Source organism: Aythya marila (genome assembly GCF_965140915.1).
Source record: "Aythya marila genome assembly, chromosome: 14".
Taxonomy (NCBI): domain Eukaryota; kingdom Metazoa; phylum Chordata; class Aves; order Anseriformes; family Anatidae; genus Aythya; species Aythya marila.
The window spans coordinates 16287560-16305426 of record NC_139055.1 but is presented as its reverse complement, the minus strand read 5'-3'; the positions used below and the strand labels follow the sequence as shown (position 1 = coordinate 16305426).

The 17867-nt window shown below is 41.3% G+C and overlaps 1 protein-coding gene across 2 annotated transcripts in view; it reads left to right on the top strand.

Moving 5' to 3' along the window:
- SMAD5 (SMAD family member 5) overlaps positions 1-17867 on the top strand; it is a 28215-nt gene that overhangs the window by 7405 nt on the left and 2943 nt on the right. The window contains exons 1-6 of one of the 2 annotated variants that reach the window (XM_082771837.1): positions 1312-1489; positions 10651-11285; positions 12476-12727; positions 13932-14051; positions 14664-14885; positions 17392-17648. In XM_082771837.1, coding sequence (XP_082627963.1) covers positions 10883-11285; positions 12476-12727; positions 13932-14051; positions 14664-14885; positions 17392-17648 — 1254 coding nt within the window. In that variant the 5' untranslated portion in view covers positions 1312-1489; positions 10651-10882. Of the gene's footprint in view, positions 1-1311; positions 1490-10650; positions 11286-12475; positions 12728-13931; positions 14052-14663; positions 14886-17391; positions 17649-17867 lie in introns of those variants that run through there. The other variant, XM_082771838.1, reaches the window with a different exon arrangement.

Below are 17867 nucleotides of genomic sequence, written 5' to 3'. Positions count from 1 at the left end.
CATCAGTTTGGGCCTCGCCAGTGCCTAGTGGTGAGCAGTGCCACCCGCTCAGGAGCTGGGCCAGCAGCACCAGGCTTGGTTAGGCCTTCATGGAGGCCTCTCAAGTATCTCATCTCTCACAAGGGAAACAAGACTTTGCCAGTTCTTCCTTATAATGAGAGACTTTAACAACTCCTTTTTATTGTTGAATTTAATGGAAGTATGCGAGTTCTTCAGATATGGCTGAAATGTTGGCTTTTAGAGTTGCTGATGTCCGTTGCCAGTTGAGGGGAATTTCAAACATGGAAATGTAGTAACTTCAAGTCATGGTGCTGAACACGATTCTTCATTAATTTACCTTCGTATTCACTGATTTACATAGTTAATAATGACAAGAACAATTAGGCTGTAGCATGCTTGATGAAGGTCACGCATTGTTGTGGCTTCTTGGAGATGGTATTGGCCAAGCACCTCTCTGAAATGAGCTTCTCTGCCTTCCAACAAGTGGCCGTGAGGAAGTGGTGGTCATTTCCATTTATTTCCATGTCATGCAGAGAGGATGGTTGTGTGAAAAGTAGGTGTTTGTCCTGCACAGGTGTTACACCCAGCATGAAGATTCTCATGCATATGGGCCCTTGCAGAATTTTCCTAATATCGCTGTCCCTGAGGGTGTTTGAAGAAAGGTTGGTGACATTGGTAATAGGGTGAAGGCTGGACCAGATGATCTTGAAGGTCTTCAAGGTCTTTTACAACCTTAATGATTCTGTGATTGTAATATTGTTAACGTTTTCCTGAAACTTCAGTCGTTTTTTTGGTGATCTGCGATCTAGCCGCCTGAAGGACCTCAGCACTGGGCATAAAACCTAGTGCCAGAAAACGTCCGCCAAATGGCGGGCTGGCAGCAGGAGGCAGGCAGGGCCGGTGGCTGTCCCACAGCTGGGACCGAGCAGGCACTTGGCGGCTGTGCCCGGTGGAAGCCATGGGCACGTCCCAGCGCGGTGAGGTAGCACGGGCCAACATGGAGCTCGAGCAGAGCTTTTTATGCCTCCATCTTGTGGCAGGCTATGTTTGAGTCGAGACACACAGCCATCTCTTTTCTTCTTCTTCTTCTTTTTTAAACTTTTGGGCTCCGTTTCGTTTTTATTTCTGTTTTTAAAGCGACTACCCCGAGCCACGCCACCCTCCGAGCGCCCTTTCCGCCGCTCTCCCCTCAGCGCTCCCGCCCCTGCCCCTTCCCGCCGCTTCCTCCCGGCAGCGCGCACGCGCGGCCACCGCCAGCCCGCGCGCTCCCGCCCCCTTCTCTCCCCCCTCCCCGCGGGGCTCCCCCCGCCCCTCCGCGCACATCCGGGTCCCGGCGCTGGCCCCGCCGGCCCCGCCGCCGCCGCCGTCCCCTCGCGTCGTGGTGGGAGCTCGGGCGGCGCAAGGCCCAGGCCCAACCACCGCCACCGCCGCCGCCTGCCCTCAGGGGGACGCCCGCCGCGGCCGGGAGGCCGCCCGAGCTCCGTGCCGGGTGGGTGAGGGCGGCCCGGGGGCCGGGGGAGGCGCCATCGGGGGGTTGGGGGGGGGGGGTGTGTGAGGCGGCGGAGGGAGGGCTTGGGGGGGGGGGGGGGGGAGGGTGAGAGCCGCGGGCCCGAAGTTTGTGCCCTCCTTTTGGGAAGTTCTTGTCCCCTTTTGGGAAGTTTGTGCGCTTCTCTGAGAGGTTTTGCCCCTCTCGGAAAGTTTGTGCCCCGTTGGTTGAGGACGGGACCCTCCCCACAGGGCCGCCGGGGGGTGTCGGGGGGTGAAGGAGCAGCCCCAGTAACCCCGCTCACCCCCCGACCCACGCTTCGTGCTGTGCACGGAGCTGCCTCGGTGCTAATAAAAGGATCGCTTTTTCCCCCCTTTTTTGAAGCTGAGCAACTCTGCTCTTACATTGTCAAAGGCCTGAGCAAGTGAAGGAGGAGAGGGATAACTGCCCGTGTCCCCAGCGCTGGTGAAGCGGCGCCTTCTGGCTCGGGCTCCCTCACCCTCCTCGGCCTCGGCAGCCTTCCCCCGGCACTGACAGCTGCCTGACAACAGATGGGCCGCGGAATTGATTCCGAGGGGCAATTTTTGTTTTCTGTGGGTTGTAAAGTTAATAGAGGAAATATGGTCTTGCGGTTAAAGCACAAGACTGGGGATCAAGCGATCCGCGTTCTCTTCCAGAAGTGTAGTTTTTGATGTGACTTGAAGCAAACTAAGCGAAGGTGTTTCTTAGGAAAATGAGGAAGAACTGATTTCCCAAAGGTTCAGTAACAGGCCTTGAAGCTTGTGGTGGAATCCATGGGTTTACAGGGTTTATTCAGTGAGTGACGTGGGCTCCCTGCTTTAACGCAGCCTCTGAGGAATAACTGTCAAAGTTTGCATTAGCCTGTGAGTTTTGTCTCGTCATGGGAAATTAGATTGTCAGTGTGTGATGGCTTTAGATGAAATCTCTTGCTGGTTTTCATTCCTTCGTTAATTTCAGGTAATTTATCTGTCATGTGTGGCTTTAAAATCCTGACGACTGAAGCAGGTGTTGTGCAGTGCATGTCCCTATTATGGGAGTTCTGCACGGATTATCTGCCCGATATTCTGATTCCTGATATTCTGAGAGAATCCCAGTGAAGAGAAGGGGAAAAAAATGGTACATACATTTCTCAGTCACGTGCCCGTGCTCTTCAAAAGCTGTAATGCTTTACGAAATTGGCAGCTGGTGGTAGTGGAAGTTAATAGAAGAAGCAAATAACTTAATTGAAGATGTTTCATAATTAGTATGTTGTAACTTCTGAGTGCTGTGTCTGCGTAGGGTGTTGCTGAATTTAATGTCTTAATCCCTGCTGCTTGATAGTGGTTTAGTCTAACAGCTGATATAAAATTTTGTTCATTTGGCCTTGAAATTGACAGTAAGTGTTTAACAGCATTTATTTTGGAAAACAAAGCTACAACAAACCTTGTGCTTGCTGGGGTACCTGCCATTGTTAAACTTCTCTTTTCTTTTCAAATACAGAGAAAGTACACTTGAGGGGGGAATTTTCTTCCTAAAGAAAACTTTCCTAGTGGAAGCCCAGGAAGAAGGGCAGTTGGGGGTAGTGATGAGAACTAAAAGAAGAGGATGAGAGGCTTTCCTTGCATTTCTCTGTCTTGATGACAGAAGATCACAGCAAAAGGGTGTGCAGCGTACAGCTGTAGTGCGTGGTTTTCCTTTGAGGTTTAGAGTTTTAACCTGGGGTGGAACCTGAAGGAATGGTAGCTGTGGACCCTGTACTTGGTTCTTGTTACGAAGTCAGATTCTTCATGTCACAGCTTGAGCAGGTGATCTCCTTTGCAGTTTCCAGGATGACAGAATGGTATCTGAGTTGGAAGAAATTCCAGCTCTCAAGGTAGAATGTGAATGCTCTGGTAAATGTTGTATTTCGGTATTTGGTCAAACGGCCTTTGCAAATTATGTTGTGATCTTTAATCTTCAAGAGGACGCTTTTAATTTCAGGAAGATGTTCTATTATATTCTCTTTATAGTTCTCTAAAGAAAGCTCTAAGAACACCTCTGTTGCCCTTAGCTAAATTATGTACCTGCAGACATACTGCTGGGGCAATTCTTTGCAAGACCGTAGTCCTTCCTTTGCTGCCAGTTAAATGCTTCGTGCCGTTTAAAATGCAGGTTTCTTCTAATGTCTATGATAGCTTTGTTAAAATTATTTTTAATGTGTTAATATGCCTTGAAAGATCCCTAGGTCATTTTATATAGCAACAGGTTTAGTCCGTTCAAGTAAGGAGAGCAGTTCATGCTCAGAATTAAAAGGTGCTTGTGTTAGCTGAGAGCACTTCAGATGTTTCATGGCTAACATTGATAAACAGCTCATTAAAAGCAAGTTGAGCAGTAATTCAAGACTTTTGCAGTTATCATTAGTCTCGGTGCAAGTTCCTGCGCTGTTCTCTGGAAGCCTTCTCAGCTGTGCTCCTGTGACCACATCGAAAAGTTTGGCTGGCGCTTCAGCCCGCTTGACCAGGGTGGGTTGGCAAGGTGCAGGACGCCGCCTGCCAAGTCCGTATCCCTCCTGACCTACCACCAAGGTTGCGCCCGCCAGGACTGTCATCCTTGACAGAGGATCTTTGTCAGGACGCTGCTACTGATCCACCAACTATGAGGTAGTGTCTCTGAATTCTGGGTCAGTGCGTGTCACAAACTGACAAATTTAGAATACTTCGCCATTCATTCATTCTGTGCAAGGGGGAAAAAAGGCTTGCTGAATTACTATTGTCAGTGTTCCCTCCAAATCCTGTAGCCTTTGTAAACTTGTCACAGTCTTAATGCAATTCAGTTGGAGTGGAAGCGAATACACACACATATACATCTTTATTTTTCTTCCCCTCTTTTAAAGCTTTATGAAAGTCTGCGGTCCCTGCTTTCAAGTTACATTTTTTGTTGCCAATTCACGTTTTTAGTGGCAGTATTTTGGGTGTTATTCTTTAATGAAGGCTTTGTGTGTGAGCAGTGAAATTTTTGGAAGGCTTTGTCGAGCTTTTTAATTTCTTAATGTATTTTAGGGCTTGTGGAAAGTATAAGCATGTTGTCTTTTTTCCTTTTTTTTTTTTTTTCTTCAGGTGGTATTGAGTCCATTTTAAATACCCTTTTGCTTGGCCATGTCCACCAACCTATCAGTGGATGCATAAGCTTTTGCTTTTTTGCTTTCACATTTAGTGAAATTTAGTGATGTCCTTGTACATGATTTTAATCAAGAAATGGCAGCCAACTTGTAGGTATCAGCTGTGGTTAGAGTAGATCCTGAATAACCTCAAAAATATGAGGCAGTTTTAGGGCTGACTTTCAGAAGTGCTGACTACAGTTGATGATGGCATTTCTTAGTGTAATGCTTCTGTTGGAAAATGCCAGTTAGGTGAAATAGGAGTGTGAGAAAATGCACGGTTCTGGTAAAATACTTAAAAGAGAGATTTGGGTTCTAAGGTGGAATTTGCAAGTTTTGGGACTTCTACAAAGCTGAGTAATCAGAGCAGTTGTGGAAAGCAGGGCCATGTGAGCACAGGATTTTTCTGTTTTAAGTGGATGCCTTAAGAAATAGATATATTTTTCAGGCCTGGGAAGGTTTTGCTTTTTTTCCCCCTCTGTCTCTCTTCCACAGTATCACACCTAAATATGAGTTGTACCGTGATGCAAAGCACATTCAAAACTTTCTGTTCTCAGGTCACACTTCTTCCTGAGGTTTTCTTGGCATCAGTTGCCATTTTGAAATGCAGTGGAGTTCTAGTGAACTCCTTCTGGCCGTACCTCATTGGAGATACAGATCATTATCACTTGTATTATTTTCTTGCAGCAAATTTTTAGAAAACTAAATAAAAACAGGCAACAGGCATCACCTTTGCGGTCTGAGCTATACATACGCCTTTCATGGTACCAGTTCTCCCACGTCCCATTCATTACTTGCATCTTGTGCTTGGCCTCACAGTTTTTGTTGTTTCTTTTACCAGTGCTAGTTAAATACTTCTCAGCTGACAGAGTTATATGCTTCAGGTTTTTTTAAAGCTGTGTTAGATGATGTACAGATGTGGAAATGAAAAGAAGTAGTATTGTGTGAGAAAGCCATGTCTGAAACTGTTAATACAGTTTTTGTTGGGAGAGCAGTCACAGTTAATAAATTTTTGAAGATACCAGACAATTCTTTTCTGTTCTTGTTTACATGTATTATTAATTAGAAAATACTGCCTTACAAGGCATGTTTGAAGCAAAGAACTCTAGTGCAAGTATAAAAGCAGTTATGTTTCACTCAATTAGATGCCTCTTTAGATATGCAAGCCCAGTTCTGATGGAAATACCACAAGTTCCATGTTAGAATCCTTCCTAAAATCTCCTTTCATCTTTTCCTTACCCCTGAGGGGAGGGGGGGAGAAGAGTTAACCAAATGATGGGTGATACTTTTCATTTTTTGTGATAGCTTTTCTGCACAGGAGAATTGAAGAAAAATCTTTTCTGTTCCAAAGCTGTGGCGATGGCAGGGAGTGCATAGGCTCTTGAAGTTTGTTGCCCAAGTGTGACTTTAGGATTCATTTTAACTTTGATGTGCATGGAAAAAATATGGAACTCTAATGTGTCTTCTGCATTTGTCCTCAAGAAAAGACTAATGAATGCCATTGCATGGGACCATATGCTGGGACACAGTGTAAGATGTAGGCTTTGGAAAATTTCCTACATGGAAAATATAGGCTTTGCAAAACCAAGCACAATCCAGCACAATTCCTGTTCAAGACATTTATAAGGAGAAAAGGATCTTACTAAAACAAAGTGAAATTGATGAGAATCCAAGTGAATAGAAATTGTTGTTTTAGATAGCTTTAAAAATATGTTGATAGCTGAGCACAATAAACTTATTATAATGTAAGTGGGCTTGGGAGCTTTCTGTACAAACACACAAACTGTTTTAACGTGTCCGTGGAGGCAAAGTACTGAAGCATTTCTAAGTTTGAAGGGGCAGTAAGGTTAGGCACCAGAGCTGACTGCTAAACAGTTTTAACTGGCAAGTCTGAGGCAGTTCTAACGACCTACCAATTGTGTAGCTAGTTATAAGGGGTGGTTTGTTTATATTGTGAAACTGAGTCTCAAAGCAGCTTCTAATCAGGAGCACTTCTGATTGGATCGGGTGCTGCAGGAGGCTTCATTTGCAAACTAGTAAATGAAGCAGCAAAGAACAGCATTTGTACACTTGGAATGCAAGTTCAGTGCTGACAGTAGGAAAGGATGAGGATGGTGTAGTTACTTATTTTATGCTTTTTATTCCTATAGGGTGATGGGCTATTTGGTGAACGGGACTTAAAGTTCACATTTTACAGGTGGAAAATTTGTAGTTTGGAATCAGTAGCAGTAGACTAGGAAAATCTCAGCAGAGGAAGCAAAGCGTAGTTCTGCTGCTTCATGTTTATGATGGTAGGTGAGCGACAGTCTATTTTTCCCCTCTTCACAAATGAAAAGTAATTTGTGCATTGTGCTGTTTGTTACCCAAATTTATTTGTATTTAGCTGGCTTGATGAGGTATTAAGAAGGGGTTCAAACAATGGACTTGTTCACAGGACTAGTTTCCTTCCATTTCTGTAGTCATCAGTAAGAACTCTAAAAGTTCAGATGTCTGCCCCAAAATCTAATTTTGGCGCAGCAATTACTTCTTTCTGTGTTCACCCATTGAAAGCCCCCTCATTTCACCTCGTGCAATGCATCGCTTTTAGTCTATAAAGACTATAGATGTTTTTCTCTGAGGGTGATGCACTGGTGTACTGAAGTCTTGCCTTGTTACGTGCATGTGTGAGCCCTTGGAAGAAATTGGTTTTAAATATAGTTGATCTGGTGAAGCAGTTCCTAGCAGATGCCACTATTAGTTAGAAGCCTTTCAATAATTAGGTGTTGGAATTACATCAAATGCAAGTAAATGTTCTAAAGGTATTCTCAACTCATTCGGAAATTTTAAAATCCTAGAAGAGCTGTAGTTTCCACATGAAAATGTTCTGTTTCTGTACATGAATTCCTGACCCTACTGCTTTGTGACCTTAAATGGCTTCAAAGAAGGAAATGCTTTTACTCTACAAATAATTTATGAAGCTTCTTAATGCTAGTTTGTTTTCATAATAAAAAGCTGTAAACCTTCAGTATTTTTTGTTCCAGAATGAACTTCCAGAAGGCCTACAATGAGGTTCAGTCAGTGTCTCTTCCACTTCTGAAAGCCTATTGGTACAGGAGTCTGTTGTAGGGTTTCTTTTTTGCCCCCACCGCTCTTGAACAGGTAAAAACACACTTGAGCAAAAGAGTCAAGAAAGCCTCATGGGCGGACAGAACGGATTTACTGTAAATGATATTAATGTTTTTGACTTCAGCAGTCTCATTTTTCATAGTACAAGCATGTATGTGGAAGCAGTTTTCTGCTGAAGATGAAACAAATTAGATCAAATTGTTAGGATGCTTCAGGGATACTTGTTTTACTAGGTTTTGCTTTTGTTGACAGGGATTCAGACTTACGTAAAGTTTTGAGAGCTAATTATATTACTTCAAAAAGACTTTTTCTGAAATCATTGTTTATGAGACAGTCACTTATCAAAATTCTCTTGACTTGCCCTACAAATACCAGTTATTGTAACGGATTGCTTTAGTAGAACTGTTCCAGCTTTCTTTGCTTGTAGTTGCTTGTTTATTCTAAGAGAATAGTTGTGGGTAAATGACGTTGAAATGATAGACAATCAGTAAAATTTTGCTCCTTGTTGTTCCATGTTACTGTTGTGTTTGAAATACTACAAAAAAAAAAAACGAAACACAACCATAGAATAGAATCACATCAGTAAATCTGATTGCATAGTGTGGATGGGGCAGCTGTCATGGAATAGACCACTAGCAGGAGACGAGCATTTCTTGAAATCTATTTTGAGCTTAACTGTAGGAATTTTTAGTGTATGCTCTGCCTTGATGATGCTTAAGATTCTTTGAAAGCATAGCTGAGAAACAGAAATAGAAGTTTTTAATTGTCTTCTCGCTGGTCTTAAGATTGTAGGTGGGTTCATTTCCTTTTTTAGGGGTGTGAGCAGCTGTTGAAATCTTCCAACTATTGAATGTACCCAGGGCTTGGAAGTAAGTTAATTGTCACCATAAACAGCTTTTACTTTTTAGAACACTAAACTTCTAATCTCAGTAAAAGAATAAATTCAGTCTGTGTTCTTGGCCAAGTTTCTTCCTTTATGTATTTCCTGTTACTTTGAAGGGTGCAGAGGTTCTCGTGTGTAATTGTTCTAGGGAATGAAATTTCTACTGAAGATGCTGCCACATCCTTATGTTGCTTCAGAAAGTTGGTGATATCTTACTGCTTTTTTTCTTTCCTTTTTGCAGTACCTTCGCCTAAGGACTGCTGAGACAGTGAGAGACATCTGTCTTTTAAATTTCATTTTGTTTTTGTTCATTTTTTTCCCCTTTTTTTTCGTAGTATTGAAGAAAAGCTGAAGAATCAAAGCACCACCAGTGGAGTTAAGCTACTGGCTGAAATAAGTGGATTATTTTTCCTGCAAAAATCATTTATAAGATTTTAAACTTTTCATGATAGCCAAGTGTCCTTGGGTCTGTTCCCTGCTTTCCTCACTTTTTGACCTCCCCAGTTGAAAACCTAGAACAATTACACGTGGGGCAGTACAAATGTGTTGTCGGGGGTGCTTGCTGTACCTTTGGCTGGCGATGCTTACTGCTTGCTTTGGTGTAGCCTTCGGCACTTGTCTTGTGGTTGGAATACAAAAATGCAGTAAGTTGCTTGGGTTATTGAAGGGCAGTTTTTGGTCCTTAATTCTGCTAAAAGAAAGTACCCATCTGTGTCTTTAAACGTGTTTTTAAATTTGTCTAAACGTGTAGGAAAGCCTTATCAGATAACGTTTAATTAATCAAAGATGGGAGGAGAAAAGATCCACTTGATTAAATGTAGGACTCTAAGAGAACCAACGTAGAGGTTCTTAAATCTTCTTCTTGTCCCCTTTTTCTCTTAGGTGCAGGTTTGGTGTCCCAAGGTATGTTAGGTGTTTTAATTCACCATGGTTTATCAAAAGTTGAGAGACAATGTTGTTTGGCAGTCTCTGTAGCAAGAAAGGAAACATCTTTTGTTATTGACATCCTTTCTCTTAGCTCTGCTCTTGCTTTTTGCCAGCTGCTCATTGTCTATACTTGCTTATTTAGTATTCACCAGAGATTTTACAAGTTCTTATCAGTTCTTTGCCACGGCACATCATTTCCTCCTGTCATCCTTACTCCTTAATTTGGGAGGGGAGGCGGTGTTTTAAGGATTTGCATGAGAGCTGGTGAGTGGTAGAAAACCCCGCCATTCATGAGCACCGCGTGAGTTGCACAGCATTGTTCTGCTCCTTCTCCCCTTTCTGGGGCACTTGGTAGTAAAGGTCACGTTTCTAGGACTTACTGCCATGCCTTCCCCCCTCCTCTTTTCTGGGGAACGGAAAAGATTTCTTTATTTCTTGCCAACAGCTAAAAATATCCAGTGCTTCAAATATTCTTCTTAGAAGATAGAAGGAAGTGCAACATAAAAATAGCCATAGCTGCAAAGATTGCCCACCTTTCTGAATGGCTCATGAGGGATGGGTTTGGGGATGTCTTAATACTCTTTAAAAAACATGGAGCACCTAATCAGAGCTCAAGAACTAGTAGATGCTTTAGTATTTTCTCCTTTTGATAAATGAAGATCCGTTTGAGAAGCTGATTATTTCTCTGGAGTAATGGGTGTGGAGCTGCTGCTTCCACCGTGCCTCTTCCTTGTTTCTTGGTAGCGAGTTTGTCTTCTTGTGAAGCACCGTGACAGGGATGTAACACAAGTTTTAAAGCATGTTTCCCAAATTTGTTTTTGGGAAGAAGCTCATGGATTTAAGGAATGGTTGGACAATATTGCTGACAGAAACCGTGCTGCCTCTTTGGTCCTCTAACTGTCCTTTTTCCCACTAATCAGAAATGCAGCAGCTGGGGATTTGATCACGTTTTACTTTATTCAGCTGTAGGCAGAGATTCTGATAGTTTTCGGGTTTTGTTCTGAAACAAAATCAGATGCAATGGCTGGGGTTGAAATAGGAATTATTTTAATATCTGCTTTTTTGTTTTGCCTTATTCTTTACTAATTGCCTGTTTACTCATTTTCTTAATAGTGCTAAATTGGAAGAATTGATCATTATTTCTGATGTGAAGACTTCATCACTGGCATCTATGTTCGTTTGTCAGCGTCCAAGAAAGAGCACAGTTCATCAGTGGCAGTAACTGCTTTCAGTTACACTGACAGTTGTTTGAAAACAAGAGGAAAAACAACCAAAAAAAGCCCAACAACAACAACAAAAAAAACAACAGACAAAACCCAACAAACCTTTTGAAGACTTGTGTCAAATGACGTCAATGGCCAGTTTGTTCTCCTTTACTAGCCCAGCTGTAAAGCGTCTGTTGGGCTGGAAACAAGGAGATGAAGAAGAAAAATGGGCAGAAAAAGCTGTTGATGCCTTGGTAAAAAAGCTGAAAAAGAAAAAGGGTGCTATGGAAGAACTGGAGAAAGCCTTGAGCAGTCCAGGACAGCCCAGCAAGTGTGTTACCATCCCCCGTTCTTTAGATGGACGACTTCAAGTTTCTCACAGAAAAGGCCTTCCCCATGTAATTTACTGTCGTGTTTGGCGTTGGCCTGATCTCCAAAGCCATCATGAGCTGAAGCCATTGGATATTTGTGAATTTCCTTTTGGATCTAAACAGAAGGAAGTCTGCATCAATCCATACCACTATAAGAGGGTGGAGAGCCCAGGTATGTTTGAGCATGGCTATCTGAAAGCTGGACAAAATCTCCAGGAGCCACTTGTTCTTCGCTTCAGTACTATACAATGAATTAAATCTGGTGTAAGAGGGAGTTTGGAAGAATAATGTTCAAAAGTATAATTTTCCTGTAGGGTTATGGTGAGGTGTGTTGTCCATTCTGTACTGGTTTTCTTGGTGGCAAATCATGCTTTTCCCCCAGCCTGCTACCTTAAATGTTAGTGGTGAAGTCCTTATTTACCATCAAGTAGGAAGGCAGTAATTGACAGACCTTGTTCTCTTTGAGACATATGTTTACAAACCTCAGTCTTTGCAAGGAGATTGGTAGCATTCTTTCAGGGCTTTAATATTCATTAGTGAGTGACATGGACCGAGGGGATTAAAAAAATTCTGGGATTTGGTGCTCCCCACTTGACTCCCACCAGTAAGCAGCAAAGTTGAACAGAACTAGGAATGATCGCTTAGATTGAGGTAGGTACCACGTTTGTGGCAGGTTGCAAGTCTGCTGTTAAGACACATTGCCTTGGGAGAAGGTGAGGAGAGAGGACTGTGGTTACGAGTGGGAGAGAAGAATTAGGTTGCTCTGGAAGGTGTGGTGAAAATGCCTTCCGTTGTTCCACGAAATGGTTGCATCTCTGCTGCAACTGATTGTTGTGCTCAAGGGCTCTACTCTAGCCCTTGAATTCCAGACTTCAGTCAGCACTCTTGAATTTAAAAGTTCAAACTCCAATTTAGCAATAGATGTCTACTGTATTACAGATTGTCTTCAGCGAAAAGGTCTAAATGTAGCTATATAGTTTGACTGTAGTAATGTTGTCTGGATTTCTGTCTGTACTGCTTTGATTGTGCACAGATATAGTGGGTTTTGCACTTCCAAATCAGTACTTCGTTACACGCTGCGTGTGAACTCTTTTTAATAATAATAAAAAAATGGCTTCTTGTTGCATGAAATATAAGTGTACTTCAGCTCTGTCTTCTGCAAGGGTAAAGTTTTAGGCCGTGATAAAGTGTAATTTAAAAATGAAGGAGAGAGGATGGGGTGTTGTCATGACAGATGAATCCTCTTCTCTCCACACGTACCGGTATTGAAATTTTCATGGCGAGCACATGGTTTATATCCTTTTCCTTCTAATTCAGTTTTTAATTGAAGTTTCTCTGTGTTTTGTTTGCTTGCTTTTTCAGTTCTACCTCCAGTGTTAGTGCCTAGACATAGTGAATTCAATCCACAGCACAGCCTACTAGTTCAGTTCAGGAACCTAAGCCACAACGAACCACATATGCCACACAATGCGACATTTCCAGACTCTTTCCAGCAACCCAACAGCACTCCATTTTCCATTTCGCCAAACAGTCCCTATCCACCTTCTCCAGCCAGCAGCACTTACCCAAGCTCCCCAGCTAGCTCTGGACCATCTAGTCCGTTTCAGCTACCAGGTAAGTACACGTAAGCATAAATGTGAACTTAATAAAAGTAATGGAAAGGTTTTATTGCAGTGCTAAGATCTGTTGTGACTTAACTCAGGAATTTGTGGTACTTACAATAAATTGCTTTGTTGCTTGCTTGTTAAGGAGTTTTAATCTTGGATTCGTTGCTGATTAGAGTTAATTGTTTTATCTTTCCAAATATTCTTTGTCACAGATACCGTAGTAGTGAGTTATTTTGCACAGCTTCAATGTAGAATAACTGACATGCTTTAGAAGAATGTCAAGCATTGAAAAAAAAGCTGATGCCACAGGCTTATCAAAAAGGTGTTTTCAATGTCTTTCTGTGAATGAGAACACTTAAATGTGGTATTTAACTGGAAAAAAATGGAACAAATTCTCAATGGGACAAGCTTAACTGATTTGGGTGAAAACAAGGGGAAAGCCTGACTGAAAGGGGCAAAGGGAAGAAGCCATGTTGAATCTGTCTGATTATTGGTGTGATTTAGAAAGCTGCGGAGGTAAGGAATTACAGAATTCATCTTTCCAGGAGCTCAGTGACCTCATCTTGTTTCTCTCTGACTGCCCATTGCTGCAAAAAGAATGTCCAGTCAGCATGATATCCCTCTTGAGTGGGGAGTGACCGAGATCAGTAGTAAGGATGATATCCAGAGTGAATTTCTGAAATAAGGGGTAACTCTGTTAGTAGACTAACTGCTGCTGAATGGAGGGAGCAATGCAGAGATGCACGCTTGTGCAATGAACTCAGCCTACACAAGCAGTGAAAAAATAACTGTCTGGTGTAGGCCTTCATCAGGCTATAGCAAATAACATTAGTATTTCTACCTCTTCCTCGTTTCTTTCTGAGCAGAGAGAAGCAGTGGGTACAAAAGCTAGTGTTTGTGGTACTAAAAGTGGGAGCTGTAGTCGTTTTGTCCAGCTGCAGAAGTGCAGTTATAAAAAACAAACAAAGAAAAAGGTGCATATCTTAGTTTTTCTCATGTCTAGCCTTGTCTCTTCTAAACTAAGAATGCAGCTGCTGAAGAAGTTTGCTGTAAAGACAGCTGGCTGTATTGTCTTCATGTTACTTTGAAAACTGGTCCAAATGTTTTAATATCTCCTATTAAAGAATATTTTAATGCGTTTACAACTGTAAAGTGAATAAATAAATAATTTAAATGGTTGAGGTTTATTCAGTCTTTTTTTTTGTTTGTAGCTGATACTCCACCTCCTGCATATATGCCCCCTGATGATCAGATGGGGCAGGATAACTCGCAGTCTATGGACACAAGCAATACAATGATCCCTCAAATTATGCCAAATATATCTACCAGAGGTAAGTTGTATAGTATGTAAAAGTAACATTGTTTGGTTTCTTAGTACTCACAACCAAGTTGAATGAATAGCTTCAAATGATGCAATAAATCTGTGTTGATAAGTGGAAGTAGTCCAAGAAAAACTGGAGTTGTAACAGTAAGAACTACGAAGCAAAACTTGCCTTGCTCATTTGCCTCTCTTGCTTTTAATGCCTCAGATAAGTAGTATGGTTTACGATGAATTGAACTTTTTCGTTCTCAGAATTAGGGTTTTTCCTGCTACTTTTGCTTGCTGTCAGAATTCTATATTCACAAAGGCTCTGAAAATTGCCAAAATAGCAATAATTAAAAAAAAAAAAAAAAAAAAAAGTGGAAGGTTTCACCGGGTATCAGTCATTTGTGTTTTTTGTGTGTTTTTCTTCTTGATATCAGACTTAAAATAGGAAAGTGATTAAAATCAACAGACAGCTAAAATGCGTGAAAATAATTAAGACTAATCAGGACTGTTCTTGCTCATCATAAAAGTTGGCTAAGCTGTTGATTATTGATATCCTGGAAGACTTGCTTTGCAGTTTTAGTTTTGATATTTTGACAGTTATGTAAACTGTTATTTCCATTTTGCTTATTTTCAGATGTTCAGCCTGTTGCCTATGAAGAACCCAAACATTGGTGTTCGATCGTGTATTACGAATTAAATAATCGTGTTGGAGAGGCTTTTCATGCATCTTCTACAAGTGTCTTAGTAGATGGGTTTACAGATCCCTCCAATAATAAAAACAGGTTCTGCTTAGGTTTGCTCTCGAATGTTAATCGCAACTCAACAATTGAGAACACTAGACGACATATTGGGAAAGGTAAAGCTTTGTCATATTATACATGATTAGGAAGCTAAAGTCTTGTTTTTTTACTTCTTCTGTTCTTGTTTGTGAGTAGTCATTGTTGCAGCACAGAGAAGCTGAAGTATTCTGTGGTTTATTATCTACTTCTCCAGTATCTGAAGACAAGTTACTTAGGCATGGTTTGTTTCTAATTGGTTTAGAAATGGCATGCATTTTTCTTTATTACTAATTTAAAAATTTAACTCATTCTTACCAATCTATAGTGTCACAGGGGCTTTTTGTTATGGTTAATGATATTCTGTATGTAGAAATTTTTATTTCAGCACCAAGAAACACACTGCAGGACTTCTGAAGTTTTATATCTGCTTCGTAAATCGAATTCTTCATACCACTTTACAGTATATCAAAGATACGCTTTTTATTTTTGTTGTTCATGCAGGGTATTACACTGCTGTCTACAGTATGTTCAAATATCTTGCATAAGTTGGCAGCAGGACTTTGAAGTGCTAATGTAAAACTGCAAGGGCTCATTTGTCTGAGTGAATCCATGGGTGTGTATGTGTGTGGGAGGGATTCCTGGAGACAGCAGGTTTTGCAAGATCTTCTAGTTTTCCCGTAATGTTTGGCTGATAGCATGTATAGATGCGCAGTGTTCATCCTTGATGGAATGTGCTTGGATTATCTTAAAATGTAGTGCTCCCTTTCTGAGCATGCCCTTTTTTGTAATTAACTGGTGAAGTCCTGAGAAGAGAACCTGATTTCTATTGCACCGATCCAGAGGCCTTTTTAGCACCTAAAATTGCTTGATATGGTCAGGCTTCAGCTTTCCAGATGCAAGTCACTGTTGCTGATAGTGCATCTTCAAGGCCTGTCCTGTCCCTTATGAGGCTTTTAATTAGAAACTACTATAAACATGGCAACACTTTTCAGTTGTTTTGGAAACTGCCAGACGTATATTAATATTTTTTAGAAATTTATCTCTGCAATTCTGTTGTCTAAGAAGGATAAATATAAATGAAAAACAACTCATTTTTTCTGAGGTGGATGGGAGTAGGGGAAAATGATTGTCAGATTTTTTTGCTTTGACCCCTTTTGGTGGTACTGGCAGAGAAATGTTATATTTAAAATGGATCCAAGATCACATAGAGTAGTAGGAACTACAAGTAAATCTGGAGCTTTAAAATGCTTTGTGCCTAGTTCTAGTTACTAAGCTAAAACTGTTCTATAGTAGCATTCCTGAGAAAAATTCTGATTGGTTTGGGATAAAAGATAATGTGTGGCTTTTGTTCGGAAGGTCTTGGAGTTTTTTGCCTCACAAAAACTGCCCAATTCTATCTGCTGAACTTCTTCTGTAGACATACTGTATTGCAAGCACAAATGATTTCTAATTGTGCATTTTTGTTTTGACATATCAGTGTTCTTCTGAGACTGCTATATCATACAGCTCCCTTCTTTTTATATCTCTCAGTAGGCCTTTACCAAAAATAATTCAGCTAGCAAGTGGTGGTGGTCTCTGTGCCATAAATAGGGTTGTGTAGTGAAGATGTATTCTTGCTCACCCAGATTTTCTGCCAGCTGTTTATAGTTGATCAAGCCAAGGGTTCCTCTGTGTAAACTTCATTCAGCTGTAGTCCTAAATGGATCTAGCAATGTTCACAACAGTTGTTGCTGCCTGAAAGATCAGCTTGCATTCGTTGGCTTGCTACAGCCTCACCTGGTAAACGATGGCATAGTCAGCAGTTGATTCTCAGAGCCTTTCAAGAAAGACTTAACCAAACTGAACTAAAAGACAACTGTATGGCAGTGGTGGGTGGGGGAAAGGGTGAAGATGTGGTGGAAAAGTGGCAGTGAGCATCCGCGGTCAGGCACTGAAAGGACTAGTGGCTTTTATGTTTAAATTTTGAGTCAGATGTTGTATGTAGTAGGAGCTTCAGAATATAAAGAGAGAGAATTATTCATGTGCATAGCTGAAACCAGGCAGTTATAATAAGTCTAGGGTCTACCTTGATTTTTAAAGTCCTTAAAACCTGATGTTATTTAATTTGTACAGATAATGGGACTCACATCTGCCTTTGCTTGAAAAAATAGGCTGAAAATCCGAGCAGACTAGGGATGTACTTTCTCATTCATGTCTATCACTACCCCTGCACCGAAGACTCTTTTATTTTCTTTGGAATTCCCATGGGTGGAAGCCAACAGTTTTTTAACACTGCAGTTTTAGAATCTGCATAAGTTCTCTAGGAAACTAGCTTGTAATAGCTGTTGACATGGGTGGTAGTTTTTTCGTTCTGTTCTGTAGTTGACGAGAGAAGGACATCTAGTGGTTGATGCATAATGAAGCCTGTTGTATTTTGAAATGGAAATGTGTTACGCTGTGGGCATAAGACGGGTGGGACAAAACAGCTTTTTCAAAAAGCTTGTTAAACAGAAAACTTACGTAGTTGTCTCTGATGTCAAGGGGGTTAAGTACGCTATTTTTTTATTTTTAAAAAAATTGAAACATTTTTCTCTTTTTTTCAAGGTGTTCATCTCTACTATGTTGGTGGGGAAGTCTATGCTGAGTGTTTAAGCGATAGCAGCATATTTGTACAGAGCAGGAACTGCAACTACCACCACGGCTTTCATCCAACAACTGTGTGCAAGATTCCTAGTGGATGCAGTCTGAAAATTTTTAACAATCAGGAATTTGCTCAGCTTTTAGCTCAGTCTGTCAACCACGGATTTGAAGCAGTATATGAACTCACCAAAATGTGCACCATTCGAATGAGTTTTGTGAAGGTAAAGAAATTATTTTGGGGGCATTTAAACTTATTGTGGATTTGGGTACTCAGCAGTAATTTACAATAGCACCATAGCAATGTAGCAAAGCAGTTCTGAACCTGATTTGCTTATTTTCAATTTTAAAATACGTTGAAAATGCTGACTTAGGAGGGAGAAATGAAGGAAATTAGGGTATTGGTGCCAGAAAAGAAAAGCACAGTTTACCTGTTGAACATT